The sequence below is a fragment of the Octopus sinensis genome, linkage group LG3 (genome assembly GCF_006345805.1).
Source record: "Octopus sinensis linkage group LG3, ASM634580v1, whole genome shotgun sequence".
NCBI lineage: Eukaryota > Metazoa > Mollusca > Cephalopoda > Octopoda > Octopodidae > Octopus > Octopus sinensis.
Window position 1 is genome coordinate 85,108,587 of NC_042999.1, and position 20,453 is coordinate 85,129,039.

General features: G+C 35.8%; 1 protein-coding gene across 2 annotated transcripts in view; it reads right to left on the reverse strand.

Annotated features, from left to right (window-relative positions):
- Positions 1–5,305: 5,305 nt before the first annotated feature.
- LOC115209495 overlaps positions 5,306–20,453 on the reverse strand; it is a 30,951-nt gene continuing 15,803 nt past the window's right edge. Inside the window, exons 1-5 of one of the 2 annotated variants that reach the window (XM_029777921.2) lie at positions 18,990–19,054; positions 18,112–18,147; positions 14,560–14,793; positions 7,233–7,448; positions 5,306–5,513 (exon numbers count right to left, since the gene is read on the reverse strand). In XM_029777921.2, the coding sequence (XP_029633781.2) occupies positions 5,470–5,513; positions 7,233–7,448; positions 14,560–14,791 (492 nt within the window). In that variant the 5' untranslated portion in view covers positions 14,792–14,793; positions 18,112–18,147; positions 18,990–19,054 and the 3' untranslated portion in view covers positions 5,306–5,469. Of the gene's footprint in view, positions 5,514–7,232; positions 7,449–14,559; positions 14,794–18,111; positions 18,148–18,989; positions 19,055–20,453 lie in introns of those variants that run through there. The other variant, XM_036501113.1, reaches the window with a different exon arrangement.

Below are 20,453 nucleotides of genomic sequence, written 5' to 3' on the forward strand. Positions count from 1 at the left end.
CTAAATACATACATGTATGTATATATGTATATCTTTCTCTGTAAGTATACATACAAACATGCAGTCATACGCACACATACATACACATCTATACAGATATGAGCATGCACACGCACACACCGCACGTCAAACCTTCATTGATTCTGTAAGCGGAGTTCATGGTTACATCCTCCAGTGAGATCATGGCAACGATGTCTCTTTTTAACTGCAAAATAAAATATGAGACAACACGAACAAAACCTCCATCACAACATTCCCACCCTTCTAAACATTCGCAGCATTCTGTTAGATCCCTCACAGTGACAATAAATGCTAGGTTTCACTTTCACCGAGGATCTCTACATCGCTTCGGGGCCAGAGGATAATTATCTCCCCATCAGTCGATGACATTCTACAAAGCTCAAATGAAAGCCACAATGAGCTACCACACCAACATTTGGGAAAATGTTCTTGCTACGCATATCTGTTCTGGTCCACATGCAGAAAAAAGCCACTCAGCTTACTGGTATCAAACCACTAACGAACACACAAGCGCGTTGTCTGCTGCCTGTGACTTAGTGGCTTTTCTGTCCCTATAATAATGGTCAGTGCACCTCCACCACTCAGGTACTCTGACCAACACGTCTCTGCTTCTCGTTACTCTTGATGCATCTCACAACCCATTCCCGTCCACGTTAACCATGGTGTCTAGCACATCCTTTCAAGATCCTCTAGGATCGTCTTTTTGTACATATCTTCCTAGCAGGTGTTGACCTGCAATGGCTCAAAGGTTTAAACGAAACATTAACAACATCGAGCTCACCGATATCAAAAGGCTTGCAACAATCATGAGCTCTGGTCCTTTCTCCAGAAACTGTTAGTAAAAAAGAAATATGCTGCTTGTGTATTTATCATTATTAATTATTAATGCTTCCTCCGACAAACACAAGGTAGGCAAATCAATGTAGCTGTCACTGCAAACTCCTAGTTTACGCTTGGCTTAAATAGTTATTTGTTATAAGTTCTCTTCATGTGCAAAGAGATGAGAGGAGGGATACTTGTCTGTGAAACATGTCAAGGTAATTTCCTTTGCTTTTGTGTGTTCAAAGAGAATAACAAGATATAGTGACTTTTTTAATATTCTACAGAAAAAGTCTAAAACTGTAGTTTAGCTAATCTCAATTTATCTTACGTTTTCTACAGCACACTGTATTACGAATAGACATTAAATAACTATTTAATTACTCCGCCGACAAACGTACAGTATGCAAATTAGTTGTGCCATTACAGCCAAGCTCTAAATAGTAATTTCTTATCAGCTCTCTTTGTGAACTGTGAAATAAGAGTTATGCTTTTGTAATGGGCTAGAATAATTTCGTAGCATATATGTTGCTTATATTTTCAAGGGGCATACAGAAAGAAACAATCGGAAGGTCGTGGATGTGCTAAACTTCAATTTGCGTAATTATTTTAGGATTTCAAACTTACTTAACACGCATCTACTTTCACTTTCCTTGTGCGTCGTCTTCTCTATATTCCATCTCCTCTACAGTACTTTGCCGTTTGTTCCACTCTCCTATTTCGACGAACTGGCAGAATCCTTAGCACGTCGTACAGAATGCTAAGTAGCATTTCTTCCGACTCATTACGATGTGAGTTCAAATTCCGCCGAGGTCGGCTTTGCCTTTCATTTTTGGAGCACTTGGGTCAATGTAATTGGATAGGCCCCTCCCTCAAAATTTCAATTCCTGTGCCTATAATATAAAGAATTATTATTAAGTCTTTGGCATGGCAGTGTTACATAGGGGCATTACCTGTTCGAGACAAGCTTTTCAGGTATAGACCTTCCAACAGCAGAACCTGCCCGTGATGCTTGCAGAGGGCCGAACCCGTCCTGCATGCAATAATTCAGTGTCCGTGCATTAGAAAGTTGTGAGTTTGTGTGAAACAGCTGTTATCGCGTGTAAGATAAATTCAGCTGTCTGTCGAGTGCATAGTGAAGATCGACGCACAACTTTTCCTTAGCAGAGAAGGAAGGCAGATCTTTCTCTGCTTAGTGTCTGTGGTAAAAGAGGTTGTGTGATGGACCTGTCTGAAAGATTTGAAGACAGGCAATTTCCTATCTAGCCAAGCCCTCATCAATTTCTTCGAATATCATTTGAAGAGGAAGGTGAGAGTAGAGAGGGTGGTGCTGCCTTTTAGTGTGTTTATCAAAAGGTGGTCGACAGTGGCAATACTGGTGAGACTGAATAGATCTACTCTAAATATGCTTTTCTAAACGGGAGGAAAGAACCTGAAAGAGGGCATTTTCCCAAGCCTTGGAGATGGCAGAATAATCCAGGATTTTCGTGTGAGTTTACTCCGGATTACCCTAAGTGGACTGCCCCATTGGGGATTCTATTTATTTATTATTTATTTCCCTACGTTCTATTATATATCCTCCGTTGCATCCTTTGTAGTAATATCTCCCCTTGGTTGATGTTAACCCCACAAATTTTTGTAGTCTTTTACTTTGTTGTTGTTGTTGTTGTTGTGTGTGTGTGTGTGTGTGTGTGTGTGCGTGCGTGTGTGCGTGCGTGCGTGTGTGTATGTGTGTGTGTGTGTGTGTGTGGTGTGTGTGTGTGTGTGGTGTGTGTGTGTGCGTGTGTGTGTGTGGTGTGTGTGTGTGTGTGTGTGTGTGTGTGTGTGTGTGTGTGTGTGCGCTGTAACTCGTCCTTCTATATTGTCTTTCATGCCTTGGGCCCTTGTGCCCAATAGAATTATCATTATTATTGTTGCTGTTGTTATAACAACTATCTTATGATAACAAAAGTTTGAGTGAATGACTTGAGCGTGGACCGACAGAATGAGTAAACCGTTGAAGAAGACTATGGCAAAGAAGATTTAGCTTGTTATCCTCTTAGTTTCAATGGAATATAGTTCCAATCAGTCACTGGATACAACATAGTTGATTATAGTCCGCTTAAAATAAGGTACCTTACATATGCGGCACAAATCAATATTTAGATAGTCGCGTATCCTCACTCCAAATGATAGGGTGAGAACATTCACTAGTCATGAATAACTTATGACTAATATTTAAAAGACTTCACTATAATATTTGTGTACAATTCTTTTCTACTTCACTTACGTCACTAAAATACCGGCCAATTGGTCTAAATGTCGCGATTCATTTGAACCAATGGCCTTAGATGTTCAGAATTTCAATATACGACACTATGTGAAAAGCAAATCTAAGAATATATCTATCAGATCTGGAAAATAACTTAAAGACAAATCCCAAATGGTATAACTGTACATGAGAAATTGAAGAATAGGGTGCCATTCCAGATTTGAGAGACTGAAATAAATTAAAAGCTTTCATCTAACTCCAGATAAGTGCATGAAACTAATCGAATATTACTATTCAAGGGAAATTACTCTCCAAAACCTTTAGAGTAACTTCCCTTGACACAAAAACAATAACGTTATATAAATATTTAAATACTTTTTGTAGTACTATAGGTATTTCTACACTTAATTAGCGGGAGAGTACAGTATCCAGTCCAACATTGCATTATATCATTTTAAATTACGAATTAGTTGACCTCCTTTGGTGAGAACTAGTGATTTTTAAAAAATTACTTCGATGATACACTGGTGCACGTTGAGAAGATCGCTTGGCAAAATCGCGTGGTTCTGGATTAATCTTTTCAGCACGGTCCATGGCAATTTAGTTCAGCGCCTTCATTCAGGCGGCGAATCGTTAAAGCGTGAAATAAAGTGCCTTGTAGTATTTGCCCCGTCTCTCTACGCCTGAAGTTTGAATCCCACCGAGGTGAATTACTGGAGTCGGATGAGAATGCCTCGTAGGATTTGTTCTAGCTTTTTGCATTCCAAGTTCTTCAGTGAAGATCAAATCCATCAGTCGGTTACACAATATTGATAATGGTTCCTTAGTATGATTTAAATCAAATTTGCTGAATTATTGAAAGAATAATATTATATAATCCCACAAAGAACCTAATTTAAGTGAAATAAAAAGTAACTTAAGAAATCATATACAAAGTTTGTTTACATATAAAAAAAAAAAACACGAACTATTATAGTTCTTAAATTTGACAGGAAAAGGGAGGCTGATTCGCTGGTGTAAAGGTAACACACTTAGGGAAGAGGGTTCGACTCCCCTAGGGATAGGAAAGCCTTCTTTTTTCTGTCGCGGGCTTATATGCCCCTCTTTTAGACTATGGTGATCGCCATAAGCTTTAAGCTTGAATAAAAATACCATTATTATTATTATTTACAGGATTGTAAAAACGGCGCCGTATAAAAAAAAAACCAATCGCACTAAAATTATATATATACATATATATATATATATATATAAGTGAATTTGGAGGGATATATTATCCTGGCAGATACCGTATTAGCTCTCAGTTAAGTTCAAGTTAACGACTAACCACAACCATAAGTATTTAACGTCTGTGGCCACAATTTGTTGTAAGTCAATCCGTGGTTTCTTCCGGTGGGTAATTCCGTGTACTTTTCGCTGGGCGGTAAAAATTGTCTCGAGTATATATTAATATTAATCATAAAGCGTATGGAAACTTGTACATCCACAAAACTTATTTTATAATTATATACACCATATTATAATGACCTACACGTGTTTGTGCTGCAGCGGAAACATACATACATATATGTAATTAAATTAATTGGACATTGAGTTGAAAGGTTTACTACGAATCAACAAATGTATCCAATGTAATATAATTACCAGCAATATGACTGAAGCTGTTTGTATAGACATTTTTATAGCTAAAAGCTGAATCAAAATTAGCATACTTGCTTAAGTATGTTAATTACTGATATGACAAGTGAAACACGTTTGGTTTAGAGCGCCCTCCCTAACATAGAGTATGATATAGTACTCTCACTGGTATACTTAGAAATGATGGTTTGCATATATAGTATATTTGATAAACTAAAAAGGAAAAAGATGGTCTTCAGTATGATTAAACTACTGTTTAAAATGCAGTTTAAAATGTCTGAATGCTTCGAGCTTCCATATTATTAACCATGACTTTTATTGTCATATGCCCTTCGTAATTGGTGTATAGATATTGCAAGGGATTTGGACCTTAAAAACGTGGTGATAGCATATGCTAAAAATAGCAGCCATGTATATATCAAAACACAGATTAAATTTCATAAAGAACACATTCAAGGTATGGTTTTGACCATGCCTGCTCTGTCACAGACGACCATACCCAAAGAAAAGCAATAAGAATAAGTTTAAAGCCAAAGTTTGCATGCTAATATATTTTATTTAAGAACGTTATTATACGTGTGTGTGTGTGTGTGTGTGTGTGTGTGTTTTATATACACGCCTATATATTATGTATGCGCGTGTGTGGGTATATGTATTGACATATTATTATGAGTATATGTTGTTAAACTTTTTCAATAATCGTTAGAGAAGAAGTCATGTCCCGAAGAAAACAGCTTGCGTCAATTAACAGCCTTAGTCATTTTCGGAATTTCATCCAACATTACTGCAAAAAACAAAAGTAAATATTTATATTACTGGAGTGTTAACAGTGCACAGATTAGAATGTACTACACAATAATATTTAGATCTTAGCCAACATTGTATGCGTAGATGGTTGCAAACTGCTTGTCTTTATATTCAGTGTTTTAATAGACAGAAAAAGAATAACTAGCCGGGCTGTGCTGAACCCTGAGGTAGGATTTTATCAGTGACTAATATTCCCCTAAAATGCACACGGTGACGCTGTTTATGAAGCCACTATAACTGATGACGTGTCCTCAGCAGGTGTTTCGGTTAACATAGGTGCGTTATTATGATGTCATATTTCAGAGTTACCTTGGAATAAAGAATATATTTTTATAGGTCTTATTCAACAGTGCTTATGCCAGTCACTTGTCCTTTATGGATGTAACAACCTCTATTTGTATTTATAATAATAATGATAGTTTCCCAATCCAAATAGATCAGGTGCTAGAGCATAACATACCGGACCTAGTGGTGGTGGACAAGGTGCACCACATATGCTATATATATAGCTGACGTTGCATGCCCCTTTAACCTACGAATAGTCAAGAAAGAAAGCAAAAATATACTTAAGAGGGTTGTATCTTAAGTACGGAATTCATAATAATAAGGTAATAGTGAAGCAAGTTTATTAAAAGCTGCTAGAGTCACAGCAAGACATAGAGAAACCAAAAACCCAAACAAAGTTAAAAACCAGAAAAAAGAACAAATGTTATCTAACTAACAGAAAAAGGCTTTCCATGGTAGATTCTCAAAGACAGCTGCAGCAAACAGAAGTAGTGAGATATGGTTACGGTTACAGAAAGGAAGGTTGACGAGGGAGCAGAAAGTTTGTTAGTAGCAGCATAAGATCAAGAATTAAGGACTAATTGGATAAAAGCCAAGATACACAAAAATCAAATAGATTCCCACTGTAGGCTACGCAAATCAAAAGAGGAAAGTTTTACTCATATAGTAAGTGAATGTAGCATGCTGGCACAGAAAGAATACAAGAAAAGCCATGACAACCTAGGGAGAGTAATCCACAGGGAGTTATGTAGACCATACTGATAATTGATATGAACATGAACCTAGTAAACTATTAGAAAGTAAGAAATGTAAGATGTTGTGGAACTTCAACTTTCAGACTGACAAAGTAATAGAACCTAGAAGGCCTGATTTAGTAGAAGTAGATAAAGATAATAGAAAGTGTCAGATAATTGGCTTTACAGATCCAAATAACGAAAAAGTCAATATGAGAAGATAAGAAAAAATAGCAAAATAGCAGGACCTAATCATTGAATTACAAAGATTATGGAAAGTGCGGGTAAAATTTATCCGAGTAGATGTAGGTGTATTGGGAACTATACCTAAAGATTTGAACAGATGGATAGAGGAAATAGCCATGAAACCCAGTTTAGTACAGCTCCAGAAAACAGTGTTATTAGGGACAACTAGGATGCTTAGGAGGGTTCTTGCCATCTAAGGTTACTTGCTGTAGCCCGATGTTAGGAGAGGAAGAAGGAGAAGAAGAAGAAGAAGAAGAAGAAGAAGAAGGAAAAGAAGAGAAAAAGAAGAAGAAGAAGAAGAAGAAGAAGAAGAAGAAGAAGAAGAAGAAGAAGAAGAAGAAGAAGAAGAAGAAGAAGAAGAAGAAGAAGGAGACGACGACGACGACGACGATGATGATGATGATGATGATGATGATAAAATAGATACGTACGCTTAAATTTCCAGAATATGTTACCAGTCAAACCGTATGTCTTTTCCGCATTGTGAGTAACACCACAGCCCTTGAAGAATTTTGAGTATTCCATTGCTGTATAGTTCTTTTTAATACGCAGGGTTTCACATTCACCTTCTGTTTTAATGTTACTGTACTCAGAAATATGAATACACGTCACTATAGTTGCACCGTAGATAACAACAGTTTTACTGTCTGTAAATAAAAGAAAAATAAGTATTTATTCTCTTTTCAACACAAGGCACAAGGTCCGGATTTTGGCGGGAGAAGGCCAGTCGATTAGATCGACCCCAGTGCGCAACTGGCACTTAATTTATCGACCACGAAAGGATGAAAGGCAAAGTCGACCTCGGCGGAATTTGAACTCAGAACGTAAAGACATACGAAATACCTGTTTCTTTATTACCCACAAGGGGCTAAACATAGAGGGGACAAACAAGGGCAGACAAACGGATTAAGTCGATTACATCGACCCCAGTGCGTAACTGGTACTTAATTTATCGACCCCGAAAGGATGAAAGGCAAAGTCGACCGCGGCGTAATTTGAACTCAGAACATAACGGCAGACGAAGTACGGCTACGTATTTCGCCCGGCGTGCTAACGTTTCTGCCAGCTCGCCGCCTTAAAAGAAAATTAGCAGGTCATCCCAAAGTTCTGTCCGAATTTTGAATAAAGAAAACAAGTGATCAAATGTTATATTTAATTGAAATTTAATCATCAATGTACTTTCCTTGATTATCTATGACTTCCTTTCATCTATTTACAAACTTTTTAATCCCATCAATGTAAAACTCTTTTGGTTTCAAAGCGAAGAACTCTGAAATGTCCGTTTCGACCTCCTCCTGGCTTGCAAAAGTTATGTCCCTCAAATGATTCTGTAAACTATGAAAGAAATGGTAGTCTGAAGGAGCAAGGTCGAGAAAATAAGGTGGATGAGGAATTTTTTCACAACCAAGCTCTTCGATCTTCTGTGATGTGATCTTTGCAGTGTGGAGTTGCGCATTGTCCTGATGAAACATCACTCCTTTTCGATTCACTACAGCGGGTTTTTGTTTCTTCAAAGTTTGGTTCAAACGCTCTTATTACTGACAGTTGACTTGAGCATAGATTGTAACAATTCAAAGTGAATTGCTCTTTTGCAATCCCACCAGATAGAGAGAAGAACCTTTTTCCCATGAAGTTCCCTTCTCGGTTGTGGTTTTCCCCTTTTACCAAGCCACTGTTTACGACGGTTACCATTTCGATAGAAGATCCATTTATCGTCACCAGTCACAAGTCTATCCAAAAAGGGTGAAATGAGTTCGCGATAATAGAGAAGAGCAGATGTCAACTCGGGATTTGCGGTTGCTTCCGGACAATTCATGAGGCACTCATTTTCCAAGTCTAGGAACATTTCCAAGTTGTTGAAGATGACGATGAACAGTTGTATGGTTTGAACTAAGCTTTATTGCCAATTCTTCAACTGATAATGCAGAATTTTCTTCAAGTAATGCCCCAAGGAGCTTATCATCAAACTTAACTGGACGTCCTTTTCGATCTTCATCTTCAAGGCTAAAATCTCCACTTCTGAATTTTGCAGACCATCTTCTGCAAGTTCTTTCATTCAAGCATTCTTTCCCATAATCTGAGTGTATGTTTCGAGTCGCTTCGTCTGCAGAGTTTCCTTTTTAGTAGTAATAAAGCATTATGTGCCTTAAATGCTCTTTGAATATTTCCGTGTTAGAAAGGGTTTTAATCAAAGAAATTTTTATTTTATCATTCTGTAAAGTAATATTTAATTAGTTTAAATGTACACAAATGCATAAAAATAATTTTTAATTCCATTAGACATTCTAAAATACTATTCAATTTCATTCCATTTTAAAAAAGGTAACTTCGGACATAACTTATGGGATGAACTCATAGATATTGTCATTTGTTACGTGCATCAGTTCTATCGGTCAATTTATGTTTACATACTCTATGTATATCTGTGATACGTTTGTGCATGTGTATTATTATTATTTTTTTTTTTTTTCTTCTTTCAAATTTGCTTCCATTTCTTGCCGAGTGTCTTCCCGACTCCTAGGGCAAAGAAACTCATAGTATACAATGGTAGGCCATTAAACCAAACTCAGTAGTTCGTTCATTTTTTTTTTTAAGTTAAATTAAAATACATGAGCAGCAACAGTTCTCACATCGACAATGCTCTTCTCAATACGTGTGATGTACCAGTTAAGACAATCTTTTGCACTTCTTGCAGGGATGGTAAGCCAGGGATCATTCTCATATAATTTTCGGTTCCCTTCTTGATCATTCCTAGTGCTCCTACGATCACTGGTATTGTAACCGCCTTGAGATGCCACATTTTCTCAATTTCAATGAGTAGGTCTTTATATTTTCTGAGCTTGTCAAACTCTTTCGCTGAGATATTATGATCACAGGGGATGCTCATGTCGATCAATAAGCAAACTTTATTGTTTTGGTCTTTCACAACAATATCTGGTTTATTGGCCTTGATGGTTCGGTCTGTATGTACTGGAAAGTCCCACAGAATGGTTACATTTTCTCCTTCAGTTACAGCCTCAGGGTGGTGATTATACCACTTGTCGGCAGTTTTGATATTGTAATGCCGACTTATTAGCCAGTGGAGATATTGGCCAACTCTGTCATGTCTTAATTTATACTCCACTGGTGCTAAGACTTTACATCCAGAGATTAGGTGGTCCACTGTTTCAATCATGTCGTTGCAGAATCGGCATTTTGGGTCTGCTCCATTTTTCATCACATTGGCCTGGTAGTTCCGGGTTAATAGGCTTTGATCTTGAGCAGCCAGGATGAAACCTTCGCTCTCTGCTTTTAGCCCTGAGCTCCGTAGCCACTGATGGGTTTGCTTCTGGTCAACATCAGCTTGTTTGCTGCGGGTCACATATTTGCCGTGCAGAGGTTTCTCCTCCCACCTATCAGCCAATTGCTCGTGCGCTTTTTTCATTGCCATCATTTTCACCTTCTTTGCAACAATAGTTGCCGTACTTCCCTCGGGTTGTTCAGTTTGGGTATCCTGCACGAGATCAATAGCAAATCTTTTGCTTTCCTTTATGATAGAATGAAGCTTCTTTCGTCTCTCGTGATGTTCCACGAGCTTTAGCATCGAGTCATTCGATATTTCGAGATATTTGGCCAGTCCAATTGTGGTTGTTTTGTAAGCTAGTTCAAATTGGATCAGGCCTCGACCTCCTTGGGCTCTGGGAAGGTAAAGGCGATCTACGTCTGCCTTTGGGTGGTGCATCCTATTACAACTCAGCAGCTTGCGTATTTTTCTATCTATATTCTTTACTTCACTCATATTCCAGTTCAACACATTGTAGCTATAAGTAACAACTGGAACTGCTAAGGAATTTATAGCTAACACCTTGTTACGTGCATTTAATTCAGATTTCAGGACTGCACGAACTCTCCTATAACATTCCTTCCTGATTTTCTCTTTCATGCTTGCATGCTGAATACCAGAGCCTTCATTTATCCCTAAATATTTGTATGTTTGTTCTTGCTCAAGCTCTCTTATGACTGTGTCAACATCTAACACGACTGAATTTGTGGTCTTCACTTTCCCTTTCTGGAAAGTGGCCTTGGCACACTTCTCAAGTCCAAACTCCATCCCGATGTCATCGCTGAATGCTTTCACGGTGCGCAATAGGCCTTCAAGTTCATTTTATTATTATTATTATATTATTATTATTATTATTATTATTATTATTATTATTATTATTATTATTATTAATCCTTCGTAACAAAGTGTAGGTAGAAATGCACCGGAGTTTTTAGTCATTTGTCAAGTCACAACAATGACCCCAGACAGATGTGCGATGATTGTTATTACATGAAAACTCACAGCTTATTTTGCTGGGTATGATAGAAAGTGTCAGCTGTCCACAGCCAGCAGATTAAGGTGACACTTGGTTACTGGTCATGCTTCAAGAACCCTGCGATGAATTCTTGCAGTTCCAAGCAGTGCTGATGTTTGTAAGTGTTCTACCTTTACACTTGCACCGATCTTTTTCAGCCATGCTGACAGTTGAGTGCTGATACTTCCAAGTGCACTATTTACTATGTATCACGTCTACTCTCTTCATTGACCACAACCTTCGTATTTCCCACTTTAAATCGTCGTAATTGCTTATTTTTTCTTCGTCTTTCATATTGATCTTGTTGTCACCGGGGCATGCAATGTCGATAATCATACATGTTCTTTCTCTTTTATTCACCACAACGATGTCCGGTTTCTTATGTCTGGTCAGGTGATCGTACTGGATCATTACACACAACAGGATTTTGCAGTTCTCATTTTCGGTAACTCCTCCTGGGGTTTATTCATACCACGACTTTACTCTTTGTAGGCTGTGATTTCCACAGAGCTTCCAATGGATCATTCTTGCCACATTGTCATGGCGTCGTTTGTATTCGCGTTGTGCCAATCTCGGGCATTCTTTAACGATGTGCCATACCGTTTCATCTCTCTCATCACATACTTTGCATTTGTCGCAATCGGTAGTGTTGTCAATTCTGCACTTCATATAATTGGTCCTTAAGGCTTGTTCATGAGCTGTGTGTATGAGTGCTTCTGTTCTTATCTTCAGGTCACTCCTTCTCATTCATATCCACTGGACTTCTGAATCTGTCTTGGCGTTTTCATCTCCTGCAAACTGAACGTACATTTTTCCATCCATGTTTTTTCGTTTTTTGTCTATTTTTTGTTTAAATTTTTTTTAGTTACACAATTTTCAGTTTTGATGACGCCCGCCTTCTTCGTGTGTTTCAACAGTGGCTCCACGGCATTTTTATATACCACCTTAGGCTGTTTTCCTCTGCTCCGATACAGTCCTGGAAACTGATCAAACCTCTCCCATCCTTTCTTCTTTAAGCCAGAAGACACTAACCAATGATAGGTAAGTGTTTTTTCAACATCGGCATTGTTAGCTCTCTTTGGGTATTTTCAATTGAGAGGTTTTAATTGACATTTATCTGTAAGAATATCTAAGGCAGTAGTTTTAGCACGGGTTTTCATACGCTTAGATTTTTCTGTGCTTGTTTCCAGTATGTCTAATTCTGGGATTTGTTGTATTTGGAATTCACTTTGACCTTCCTTTGCCTGTTTTCTAACTGAGTATGATGCTTTCTTGTTTTTATGCTTTAAGACAAGTTTTAACATCCAGTCATCATGGTTTTTCGGGTAGGTGTTTAGACCAAGTATGGCAATCTTCATTGTTAATTCCAGTCATAAATACCCATGGCCACTCTTCATTATTATTATTATTATTATTATTATTATTATTATTATTATTATTATTATTATTACTATTATTATTCAGTAGTTTTATTTTTATAGCGTGCTTTCACTTCACTACCCAGCGCGGCTGTGTGTGCCTTGGGTATGTGCTGTGATTTGTTGTGATGCTCTGATGGTTATTGTATGGAAAGTGTTCTGCGTAGGATGTGTGCAGTGCCTAGTAGTGCAATTTTCTGTATGTTATATGTGTTTGTAAGTCCTGGTGTTTTTGTTATGTATTTGTCTGAATATTTTTTTATCATGCCTAATGCACCTACTATGATAGGAATTGTTTCTGCTTTTAGATTCCACATTCTGGTTACCTCTATTTCCAGGTCTTTGTATTTTGAAAGTTTCTCCATTTCTCTTAGAGACACGTTGTCATCTGCCGGTATTGATACATCAATTAGAAAGCATTTTTTCCTTCATGATCTCTGACAACTATATCTGGTCTGTTGGCCTTAATTTCTCTATCTGTGTGTATCGGCATATCCCAGAGTATGGTTGCTTTCTCGTTTTCTGTGACCTTTTCTGGTGTGTGCCTATACCATCTTTTTTCTGTTGTTATTCCATAATGTTGGCATAGCTTCCAATGTATGTAGGTTCCAACTCTGTCATGTCTGTGAATATATTCCTTCTTAGCCAGGACTGGGCAGCCAGAGATAATATGATTTATTGTTTCTTGTCCATCTCCACATATTCTGCAGTTACTTGTTATATTTCTTTTCATTACATATTTTTGGTAATTTCTGGTGGGGAGGCTTTGGTCTTGTGCTGCAATTAAAAATCCCTCCGTCTCTGCTTTGAGTCCTGAGCTTCTCAACCATTGCTGGAACTTTTCTTTGTCTATTTCTTTTGCATTTAGTTTAGTCCAGTATTTACCATGAAGGGGCTTTTCTTGCCATCGTTTTATCATGGTTCTTTGCTGTTCTAGTTTTAGTTTGGATTTCATTTGTTTTATAGCTTTTGTTGTTTCTTCATCTTCTTCTTCTTCTTCATATTTATTAGGTGGTATGATTTCTTGTTTGTATTTGTCAGCTTCCTTAAATACTGAGAACAGTTTTTTGTTTTGCTCGTGTTTTGCCGCTATTTGTATCAGTTTTCCTTCCTTCTGAAGTAGATATTTTTGCAGTCCTATGGTGGTTATTTTATAGTCGTTTTCCAGCTGTATAAGGCCTCTACAGGCCTTATACAGCTTATTATTATCATTATTTTTTTTCCTTCTTTCTTCAAAGTTTCTCGCCGAGTGTTTTCCATACACCTAGGGCAGAGAAGGGCATTGTATGCATTCCCAGATTACACGCGCAAATTCACAGATAAAATATGTATTTAAAAATTAATAAATAAATGAATTCATGGATGGATGTTATTGTCACAGCGATAGTGTTCTTCTCAGTACATGAGCCGTTCCAGTTAATACGATTTTTTGCACTTCCTGTAGGGATGGTGAACCTGGAATCATTTTCAAATAGGTTTCAGTACCTTTTTTTATCATTCCTAGAGATCCTACAATCACTGGTACTGTAGTCGCCTTGAGATGCCACATTTTTTCAGTTTCTATTAGCAGGTCTTTATATTTACTAATCTTGTCAAATTCTTTCGCCGCTATATTGTGATCACAGGGAATACTCATGTCAATTAATAAACACATCCTTTTTGTCTGATCTTTTATAATAATATCTTATTAGTATTATTATTATTATCATCATCATCATCATCATCATCATCTTTATTTTTATTTTTAAAAAGCGTTTGATTCGACCCCAAGCAGCTTAAAGTTTCGTGGAGTCGGCGCAAGAACCTGATTCATTAGATGCTTGTGCTGCTCCTATGAAACTGTTGATCCCATGAAAGTTTATATTTATATATACATTCACCACTACTTCAAAATTGCGCAACAATTCTCTGTCTTTATCTTGTTTTTTTATATCAAAAACATTAAACTTAAGATTTTGCTCTTACGAATACAATAACATCTTTTAATGTCATTTGTTACTTACCGATTCGTTGGTAGTACTCCCTGTACGGACATTCACTAGGTGTCAAAGTGATACCAGTTGCAGCACTGATAGAATATAGCTGACAAGTTTTTACGAGATCATCGAAGTTAAATGATTTACATTTAGTATTATTCATACATCTGTGCGCACATTTTTCCACATGTTCAAATTTCAATTCTTCCAGAAAAGTTCCTTTTATATAAGCCACCGACACACGGATAAACATATGCATTACTGGAAGAAAAAATTCAGATATACATATTAATATGTGTGTGCGTGTATGTATGTGAGTGTGTGTGTAAATATATATACATATATATATATATATATATATACTCTTTATCTTTTATTAAACTTTTAATACTTTTGATATATATTTAAAATAATATAAATTAAATTAATTTTATGTATTGGCTTATGTTTTTCAGCGTTTGATTTGCCTAATAGTGGTTTTATCTCTAATATAATATAATATAATATATTTATACTATAAAATTGGATATAATCCTAAATCTGATTTTTCCCTGTAAGTTTGGATTTATTCCCTAATATTTTATTATATATATATATATATTATATATATATATATATATATATATATAATATATATATATATATATATATATACATATTTATATATATATCAATGTTTGGCAATTCGTACGTGCATATATGGCCATGGAATTAGACATTTATGAGCGTATGTATCAATATATATGGATGAATCCCCTGCGTTACGGTTATCTCAGCTTAAGAGATTTCCAGCTTATGGAAATTGTAAAGTATGATTTTTAAATTCTGGATAACTTCTGCAATTTCATTCTTACGGAAACTCGGTTTGTGTAATTTTTAATTGTGAACAATTTAAAACTACAATTTCCTCTCAATGGGCCTTTGCGTTGTAATTAAGATCAAAAATATAGTTAACAATTTGAAAAATTATCATCATGTTACATACATACATGCACACATGTTATATAGTGATCATAATGTATAAATGAATGTATATGTATGCATGCATATATGTATGTATATACGTTGTATGCACGTATGTATATATGTGTGGGTTTCTATCATCAACACCAACACAACTACTAACAGTAACATGAAGATATTGTATGAAGAAGATAAGCAAATCCGTTTCAAATGAAAATATATAATGTGGTAACATAGTGTATTTTAAAAGTTGAATGAAATGTCTTGGATCTTAAGTCTATGAGGGTTGTCTTGAAGCTAAACAGCCACAACATTGCAATTAGCAAGAACAATATAGCCAACACACCACCAACAATAATCGCCCACCATCCATAACATCTAAACCCGTGCAACCCACATTATCACCATTATCAACAACCAACTTTCAAATCCAACAGGCTGCAACAGATATCAGCATGTACGCCAACACATACATGTACATGAACGTGTGTGTGGGGGTGTGTGTGAATGTGTACGTATGTGTGTTCGTGTGTGTGTGTGTATATGTGTGTGAGTATGTTTTAAGTCAGAAGTGCAAGGAGCGGATTGCCTGTAAAATTTGGTGACCTTTCACCTAACTGCAATTATATAATACTTTCTCTTCTTCAGTCCTTCAACTTTTCATTTCATTTGCGTTATTACATCCATAGGATAAGACAATTTTCCACTTTCTGAATTTCCCGCTCTCACAATTTTCCGGTCTCATAATTTTCAGCTCTCACAATTTTCCGCTCTTTCTTTCCTAGGCCAATTGTTTTTACTACATGTGGATAATTAATCGCAGATGTTGTTAAATTTACCTTCATTTTAAGATGTCAGCAAAGAAACAATGAAGAAGGTAATAGTGCGAAAAGGAACTGTACAGGGATCATACTGGATATTAAACTTGATGTTTTAAAAAGTCTTAATAAGGGAGAACTAAGTTATAGAGCCAAAACATTAAATACTGCAACGTCTACAGTGGGAACGATACGTGACAATAGAGAGAAAATTATGTCAAATGCTCAAAAAGATACTCAGTGTTTGCCCAGACCCTATTTTTCCATACCTCCAATGTAATGCCGAAAATAAAACGTCTTTCTGGTATATAGATGATCGAAGATCAGAATCCGCCTAACGTGCCGATAAACACGATAGTAATTTTAAAAAGCGCCAAAACTTTATATGGCGATTTTCTAAAAAAATCGAATTTGAAATTTCTAATGAAGAACTCTTTTTGGCTGGCAAAGCTTGTTTGAAAGCTGCAAGAATTGCATGAATTTGCATGACATATAAATGACTGGTGAAACTGCGAGTGCTAATACAGAGATTGCTACTAGTTATCTTGAGCAGCTGAGAAATTGGTTGTTGAAGGGCTAAACACCAGAGCAAATATATAATACTTAGGAAACTACACTTTTCTGGAAGCGCATGTCTGCTAGAACTTCTATTTCTCGAGAGGAAAAATCAACACAAGCATTTAAAGCTTCTAAAAATCCTCTGACATTTCTTTTGAGAGGAAATGCTACTAGTGACATGAAATTAAAAGCCTTACTCGTTTGATCTACCTCTGATTTGGGTATGAACAAAAGTAAAGCCACTAAGCTAGAAAATCGTATAAAAATCCATACCACGTGTTACTGAGTCTAAAAAATGCAAGTTATGCGTAGCTGAATGATCGCATATACTTTTTAAAACTAAGAATTCCACCGCACTGCTGAATTCCAAATGAGAAATTTTCAGCAAATGCAAACATATGGCCAAGTTTCTTTTGACGAATTGGAGAACACTCCACCTCATCTCGGGATTGAGCAGCTGTATCGCAGACTTTGACCCCTTCTGTTGATTATACACCAACTAGCTTTATTGCTTCTCGGACAAAGAAGACATGATTCTAATTCTCTTCTTTTTTACTTTTCTTTTTCTGTTTTATTTTTCCCCCTTCCAATTTCTGGACCATCTTTTCCTCGTTTTTTCCTTGTGATTTCTCTTGTTCTGTCGTCCCGATCTGTAACTTGTATTGATCATAGCTCAGAGCCCACATATTGCTTTGAAACACTAGGTGTGCTATTAAAACCTACATATACAACATCTCCAGTGTATGAAATTAAGTGAAGCACATAACTATATTTTATATGGATTAAACAGTGTTTATCTCAGACAGTATGGAGTATTTTTTGTTGATCATACCTTAACAGAAAAGTAAACTAAATCTATGTGTACGTGTATGAGTGCTTGTGTGTATGTGTCCGTGTGTATATAAATGTATGTACGTATGTGTGTGTGTGTGTGTGTGTGTGTGTGTGTGTGTTCAGTGTGTGTGTGCAGTGTGCAAGTACGTGCTTTTTGAATGTGAAAACAATGTTTCTCTGCAACGTGATGTGCTGTAATTATAATTGCGTTTGACGAATTCAGTAGGTGGAAAGATATTGTTTAAACCTCGCCACTCGAAATCCAAGTCATCTGATTTTTCATTTGATGTTTTCGATGAGCATTATCAAAAGATATGTTTTACATCCTCTTGTTTAACATATTATTGCTTCAAAAATTAAAATGGGAAAAGGGAAAACACCAGAGATTCATATACTGAAAACTTACCTGGTTGTAAGAAAGCTGGATCGATGATAGGTGGGGCTAAATGATAAAAGAAAATACAAATGATTCTTATATTACATTAAAATATATTTATACGAAAATATACAAAATCCTGGGTTTCGAACTTCAGTATGATTTTTTAAGATCTTCGATAAATTTAACATTTTAGGTGACCGCTGGAAAAACACTTTTAATACCTTTCCTCAATCTTATGTAACAACACAATATAAAGGTGTCATCTTAGATCTAAATGAACTAAATCATATAATGTCTTCGCTGGAGAGTATGAAGCTGTTGATGATAAAGATAAAAACATCAATATATAGACTGTCATTTCATGGTCTCTAACGACTAAACTATTGTTATTTAATATTATTAAAATTATATAGATTTTTTTTCTTTCACGTAAACCTTAAAGCACCTGATAGTGCTGGTAGTTGAAACTCTTAGAGAAACCAAGTTAACATCTACTCTGCAGTCTCAGTCACAACCACCTCACTCTAGTTTATAAAAGTGTTACCAATCAGTTGTAAAATTAATGTACCTTCTATGGCATTAAGTTGATGAAAAATCTGGTTGAGGTTTGCTACCTTAATATACAAAATGACTTCAACAACGGGTTTGAATCATTAGTATATCACTTCCAGTAGAACTATTTCATTACTTTGAAGAGGATATACTTATAGTTGTATTGTGCAGGAAGTTATGAAACTGAAGAACTTCACTGAACATTTTAATTTGTATTGCTAATAACTCATGATCTGGAATACGTGAAAATATTGCACACAAGAACGGCTGTTAATTTGAAATGGCATGTTATAAAACGACTGGTAATATAGACCTTTAACTTTCATAAAATAAGATAAAATGATAAAGCTTACGTGGTGGTTTCAGCGTCTCTGAAAAAAGAACAAAAATTCATAAAGTGTTATGAAAGAGCACGAAAGAGATTTTCGTGTGTACCAGCGGTATCATAAATTGTATAAGGAATTTCTAAATGCATTCATATTGCTGCTATACTGACTTCTTTGCTCTTCGAATCTTTCGTCAGTAAATATATAGTAAATACAGGAAGGGAGAATAGATTTCATGGTGAATTGATCTCACTTATATGTATACTGCACAGGTGACGAAAGCGTTTTTATTGATTACAAAAGAGAAGAATGTATTATGGGAAAGGAAAACTGGCAGTAAATTATTATTAACCTTCTTGAGGCCTCGCAGTTGTGTCATGTATGAACATTTGATGTAATTGCAGATATAACTTAAAGTGAATGATCGACTATTAGATTCATGTTAATAGTGTCACCTAGCCATAAGTTTAAACAGTCTGGTTGAGCTAGCTATTAAAATGTTACACTTTTACGCTAAACATATTCGCGAGCGTACATCTTAACCCATTTTAACCCAGATTAACCCTGTCGAAATGTTGAAGATAGTTATATGAATAGGGATAACAAACATACGGAAGTTAACCTTTATTGCAGTAAAAGAAACAAATACAACTGTCCTTAAATAAGGACAGTGGGTAAATATGCATTAAAGATAGATTGGTTAAAATATTTTACATCAGTTATAGTACTGGTAAATTTTGGAAATAACTTTTTTTGCGTCTAACTAAAAGAACATTAATACAAAGGTAAAAGTAACTTCTTAAGCATAACATGTAAATTATTCATACTTTTTTTTCAAACGATATTTTGAATTGAAAATAGCCTCAATTGATGATGTAATTTGTCGAGAACTTTAGTCTTTATCTACTAGCTACACATTGATATATTTAAAAAGATCAATACCACAACGCATTAGTTTGGAAATAGAATATTAAGTTTAAGTACATTGAACTGGGTTCAAACAGGAGTTTAAACTAAGACTAAATATTTTTCTTGGAAGTAACTAATCTATAATTTGTCTATAATGATTTGTATTTGTCTAGCGTATAAGTAAATTTATGAAATTTAAAGTCAGTTATAATAGCAGACAAGTTTAATGATATTGTGCGTAATAGGATACTCAACAATCTCTTTATCTTTATTACACTGAACAAAGAAAGAAGAAACGTTTATTTCTGTTGAAGTTAATTTCTTTTGTCAGGTATATATGAATTTTGCCATTCCCCGGGGAATAGATATGAAATCAGCATGCATGATGTAAAGCTAAACACTCAACAGTTAAGTGAACTGTTGTACAGTACATTAATTTAATGTATGTACATTAATTTAAGAAAGCTTAATGTAGTGACAAACAATAGTAATTCATAAGAGCTTTGCTATCAAATGATGATACATGAGTTGAAAATACACTAGTGGCATTATCTTAAAAATGTATATGTCACACAGTTATCT